A 6,113-nucleotide genomic window follows, 5' to 3' on the forward strand; every position below is an offset into this window, starting at 1 on the left:
TGTAGCTCAGCCAGAAAATGGTCTATTGTGTCCTTCTGCTTTTCTGTACAGGCTCCAGCACCAGTGGCTTTTCCTATGACGACACCCCAAGTGCCTGTGTATGGAATGGTAAAGAGCCGTCTGATCTCAGAAAGCTTTCGCTCGTTCTCTGCAGGGATTAATCGACTCTAAATCTAATGTTTTTCTTTGCTCCTAACCTGTCCTCCGACCAGCTCCCTCCTCAGATGAGTCATCAGATGGGGGGCGTTCCCATGATGCCCCCACAGCCTGTCATGTACAACCAGCCTGTCCTGAGACCCACCAATCCTTTTGGGCCCATCCCGGGGACACAGGTAACACACATACTTGTATTAGTACATGTGTCACACACTGTAGTTGCTTTCTTGCTGAGAGTTTCATGAGAAACTTCTCATATTTGTCCAGTGTATTAACTGCATGGCTACAGCCAGCAGCCAGTTAGCTTAGCTTAGCTTAGCTCAGCATGCAGACTGGAAACATCTGCAGTGGCTTCGTCCAAACGGATACTCAGAGTAGTCCTCCTCGCATGAACCACATCTTGTCGTTTCTAGACTTGTGGATTAAACTAACAAGATGTAAGAAGGCTATGCTAGTGGTTTCACCCTGGTTGCAGTCTTTATGCTAAGCTAAGCTAACTGGCTACTGGCAGATACGAGGCTACTGGATTATACGTCCAAGATGAAACTGACATAACAGCAAGATTAAAAAAAAAAAAAAAGAAATTAAGTAAGGGAAAATTTTCAAAGCAAAGATCCAGAACATCAATTTCTAACTTCAGTGCCATAAAAAATATTTTATTTTCGATGCCCTCAGTTCAGATTTGTGTGTGTTTGCTCAATACATGCTCTGTGCTGTCTGGTAGTGGCATTGATGCCTTTCATAATCGCCATGGCCTTGGATATGACTCATGCCAATTTTGAACTGCCCGAGGGAAGAATAAACACATAAGAGTCCATTCTTGGTTAAAAGCACTTTTTTCGTTATTTTCGTCTATTTTCTCTGTCCCGTATTTTTCTCCATTTTTTTGTTCCTGATATCAGTATTGGCCCCATAAATCAAGTCTGGGTCAGACTCTGAACTTGACATTGTAATGATGTCACTGATTTTTAGATTAGTTTCCTCGGCTCGAGGACAAATATGAAATATGAAACCTCCGCGGATCAAAAATTCATAATGTAACGGTCATAATTGACCTTGTTTGCAGTTTGATGTGTCCTGCAAACAGTTTCACAGACTTCTGTTTTATAATGCCGTCATGAAGTGGCGTCATGTGACTGATTCACAACACATGCGATTGGTCTCTGAGTTTCCAGGGCTGCTAGTGCCGTAAAGGCTAGAAAAGCTGCGCCAGTTAAAATAGCAGTGCTCTCATCAGAATGTAATAATTCCCAAAAATGTATCAGTCATGGTCCAGATAGGATAGCGTCTGGGTGTGGACCCAGACAGCGGTCCACCACAAAGGGACTGGTCATGTTGCTGAGCAAATCGCTGACTGTGTATTTCAATGTGAAGACATGAGAGTATGGAGGACCGCAAGTGTCACGGAAATAGTAATAAAGCATTTAACTAATTTTAAGATCAGCTACAGCGGAGGTTAATGGTAGAATTGCATTTAAAATCTTTGTTTGAGATTATGAGCTATAAGCTATGCTATTAAAGAAACACTTTCATTTCAACCTCACTGACTCGTGCTCCACCACACGCTTGTCAGTACGACCTGAAGCTTTCTTCTTTACTTGCCCACATAAAAATGAAGCTATTCTCTAATAAATACCTTCAGCAATCTCTCAGGAAATCACAGTTTATCTCCCAATAAATGTAGATATGTTCAGGAGGCAGTAAAGGAGGCGAGAGGGGAGACGATCGAAATTGAAACTTGACTGAACGTTGGGCTGCACTTTTCTTTTATGCTTTGGAAAGTGTTGCTGAGAGGGAGGTAGTAGCTGTGGGGTTATAGCTAATTATCTGAAAAAGGGAAAATACTAATTGGGTAGACCAAAATAAGAGTACATTCAATTATTTACTCACAAAATGACTGAAATGTGCTGGACTTCTATATATTTCTAGATATGAAGTATAACAGCAGAAGAGCTGTATGTATGCTTCTGTAACAACTAAGGCCCTCATTCACAGCTATCCTTAAAAATGATAATTGGCTGCGGTCAAACTGCGGTCCCGTCGAGACGGAGGGTGAATCATGTTATCAGATGATAATAATTGACCAGCAAGTGTTTTTCACAGCGAGGCTGCAGCTACAAGACGATCAGAACAAACAAGTATTTTGACCAATTATTCAAAACATCGCGGGGTAACATAATTGCGTACGTAGCGCTCGCGATTACCTAGAAGCTGTTTTCCTGGCACTGCGGCAGGTAATATGCTCGTCAATAGATGCCTGAACACTTGATGAGGTGTTTTGTTGAACTAAATTACTCTCCCTTCTCCCCCCCCTCTCGTATCCTCTGCAGATGCACTTCATGTAGGGATGATGTGGTAACCATGGCAGCAAAGCCGAGACAGAGAAGGCGAGAGGAAAGTAGATGGAGAGAAAGAGTCGAAGAAAACAAATCCAGAACCAAATCCAGCGCCGAAGGAAGAAAGAAGACAGAGAGGAAAAAAAGGGAGGGGAGAGGAAGAAGGAGAGAGGCCCAGAAGAAATGCGGATGTCTGTTTCCATGTGGCCTAACCCTCTAATCTCCTCTCCTCTCTCCGCGTGGCTACTGATCTCTCTGTCTTTGAATCTGTATTATGCCGGGGCACCAGACGCTCCGCATCAGTCCCACTCATCCTCTGTTTGATTTGCCAATTCAAACGGCGATTACGACCTGTGATGACGCTACGAAGACTGACAGCTCTACGGAAGCGCAGATGGCGCTTCCCAACCACCTCATCCCGATAATTTCCTGTATAAAACAAACTTAACCCACTTCCCTCTCCATCCCACAACTGAGTCAAACTCGGAGGACACGCGTCTCTTTCTCTGATTGGATTGTTTGCTGGCACTTTACTCAATGTGAACTTTGCCAAGGGTGTATGTCTGTGTAGGTGATTTTAGCATCTTGTTCAGATTGGTTCCCCGTGTTGTGTGTCATCCGTCACCTGATGTCAGATGTAATTGATTTGAATGAGTGTGTCCCTTTTTCTACATTTCAGTGTGCTGCATCGACATTACCGTTTGAGTCTTTTTATGAGCTCCCATTTGTTCTTAATTGCCAACTTCATCATCGAGAACCCGGCGTGGAACGATAATTTTGTGTGTGTCGAGTGTGGATGGACGTGGCTGTATGTACTATACGTGTTTCTCTTTTGGTACCTGATGTCATTGCTGTGTTGCCAGGTACCAACGTGTTACTGCACTGGAACTAACTGATGAAAGCACTGAGCCAGACCCAGGCATCGCATTTGGATGTAAACCTCTTACACTAACTTTGCTACTTGGGGACGTGCTGTACACACTGTGTATTTTGTTCTTTTGGTTTTTTTTGCTCCTCTACAGCTGTGCAATATCATGCAATCTCGTTACTGTCTTTTCCACCCATCTGTAGGCTGTTTAGAAGCTGTTTCCTGCTGTCGTGTTGTACTTCATATGTGTCTATCAGGTTTCTGTACAGAATGCAGTTTTGTTTTTTTAACATGTTCTGTTAAACCCGTACTGCTCTAAAAGTAGTGAAAAATGCACTGAGAGCCAGTAAGAGGATATTAGTAAGTGGGCAATTTTCAGTCTAGCCAATCAAGAAATGGTCCAAGTCCCAACTGTTTGACGTCCTCCCTGTCCTGAGCATTCGTCCTGTCCAAAACGAGTCTCCTGTGAAGTCCTTTAAACATGCAGCTTATGTCTCACCTCCGCTTGGAGGATTTAAAGACATTGCCAACGTAGGAAGGGGGTTTGTTAATGTACTGTTAACATTCATGGGCAGGACAGCTAAAGGTCAGTTGGGGGATTCAAACGAGGACCAGACTGTCGGAAAGCAACGAGGGGTAATGTCTGTCGATCACGACTCTAGTAATGCCCGCAGTGGCGACATACAGATTAATTCAGACAGCCAGACACGGAGGCTTTAATGAGACGTTAAATGTTAATTGTGGCTTTTCTGGCATATCCAAGGTCAAGTTAGACCCACAGACAGACGATATATATATATAGCACAAACCTTTGAAGAGGGGACAAACGCTCTGCTGCACAAAAACCTAAAATCATTGCTGGGATGTACAGTTGAAAGGGGCAATAATCGATTGGGGATGAAGTCGTTTTCTATTGATTGTGTCTGTTCTATGTACATGTACTGTATGTGTGTTTGTGTGCACATGCCTTCCCATAGAGATAAACAGGGTCATGTTCCTCGGTTAAGAGATGAAAGGTCTCTAGTGAGCTGGTAGCGTGTACTAACTTAGCAGTGAGTGTAATTGTATCCGTGTCTCAGTCTGTACAACCCAACGTCAAATTAAGGTGGCTCTAGGATCACTCATCTGCTGAAAACGCAAAAAACAAGCCCCGAGTAGTCATCGGACCTGGAGTCTCGAAGCAAATCTCTCCAGAGAGCTGGAGCTGCACACGCCAGCAATCTCAAACAAAATCGTCAAGAGAATTTGGACTGCGTGGTGGCGTTATAATTCACCCTTGAACTGTAACTGCTGGCTACGCAAAAACCAATCTCCCTGCAGCTACGACTCTACTACCAGCAGAGCGAGACTTCGGAGTTAGAAATCGTTACCAAGCAGGCTGATATTCTCCGACGTTACTAATTAAGAGGCCAACTGACATTTGGATATCTCCTTTGGAAAACTGTCGTTTCCACACTCCTCCATTACTCGTCGTTCCAGTGGTTTGTCTTTCTCCGTCAGCTGAATGCTCTTCTCATCATGCACTTCACTCCCACGACGCAGCTCGATCCATCCTGGGCCAACCTCTGACTGTTAATGTGTCCTCTGTATATAGGTAATGCCGTTCATGTGTTTATAGACGTGCTCTCTCTGTAAAGTGATCGAAGCCCCATTGGATGACGTACTGTACGTGGGACAATTTATTGCTGTATCTGTGTTTGAATGGTTGTATTTTGAAGGTGTCATCATCCAGGGATGGGTGGGTGGGCGGGTTTGATGTTTGTGATGTTTGTGTCCATCTCGAGGAGGAAGGGGGTGGGGTCTGGGGGCGGGAGGGTCAGGGGTAAACTATCACAACTGGTCTATACCAAGAGTGTCTTCATCGAGGAAGTGGACAGGACAGGGTCTGTCCTCTTCGACAACAGGAACATTTTTTTGCACCAAAGTCATCATCAAAGCGCAGCTTCTTCTTATTCAAGGTCACTACGGATGGATGATATCAGAACTCAAAAGGATTTTTTTTGTTCTTTTATTTTTAAAGACAAAGAAACTGTCTTTTTTTTTGCATGATTAAGTGTCGTCTTTTTATTGGCTTGTGTGCCCGGTAAAAGCATGACCATTGTGTGAACTCTCACTTACCGGTGTGTTTGGAATTGTTAAGGAAATTTCTCCATGAGATTTTTTACTTACCTCTTGACATGAACGTTCATTGACATTCATAATCAACTGTTTTACAATGGAGGGTCAGTAACTGTTTGAAGGCTGCCTCGCATGCAGAAATGCAACTTGCAAGTAACCCATCAAACTTCAAACCCAGTTACCATAACTGCATCTTTGTAAAACACCATGGATGTCAATGCCAGTTATCACCTAGCTAGCTAGACATTGCAGTCTTGTAAAATCGCTCTTTATTAAAGCGTTGCTATTTTCAATACGTGTGTTTGAATGCTCGCTCCTTTTTCATACTATGCCAGCAGCATCATGGGAGGTTGTGATTGGAAGTCAAAGTACTGTAATACGTGTTTGGTCTGGTCCATATTGTGTGGTGTTTTAAACGTGTTTGCCCAGTCTTGTCCTGTCTGTTGCCATCAACTGGACTTATTCTTTCCCAGTCATCCTCTAAAGCACAGACTGGTTTCCTGAAACCAGGCTTGGAAGAAGCTTCAACTTTATTTTTGAGACAATTGAAACAAACTGGACAAGGGGTTTGGAGAACAATGACGTTGTTTTTAACCCTACTGTTACAGTGCAGATGGGTACGATTTAGGACTAAA

General features: G+C 43.5%; 1 protein-coding gene across 2 annotated transcripts in view; it reads left to right on the forward strand.

Moving 5' to 3' along the window:
• The window catches only part of LOC311269125 (phosphatidylinositol-binding clathrin assembly protein-like), a 30,487-nt gene extending 25,399 nt beyond the window's left edge, over positions 1-5,088 (forward strand). For both annotated transcript variants that reach the window (XM_084373134.1, XM_084373135.1), the window contains 3 exons: positions 52-108; positions 213-332; positions 2,487-5,088. In XM_084373134.1, coding sequence (XP_084229260.1) covers positions 52-108; positions 213-332; positions 2,487-2,501 — 192 coding nt within the window. In that variant the 3' untranslated portion in view covers positions 2,502-5,088. The remainder of the gene's footprint in view (positions 1-51; positions 109-212; positions 333-2,486) is intronic.
• Positions 5,089-6,113: the final 1,025 nt, after the last annotated feature.

The sequence above is a fragment of the Pagrus pagrus genome (genome assembly GCF_965226575.1).
Source record: "Pagrus pagrus genome assembly, chromosome: 14".
Taxonomy (NCBI): domain Eukaryota; kingdom Metazoa; phylum Chordata; class Actinopteri; order Spariformes; family Sparidae; genus Pagrus; species Pagrus pagrus.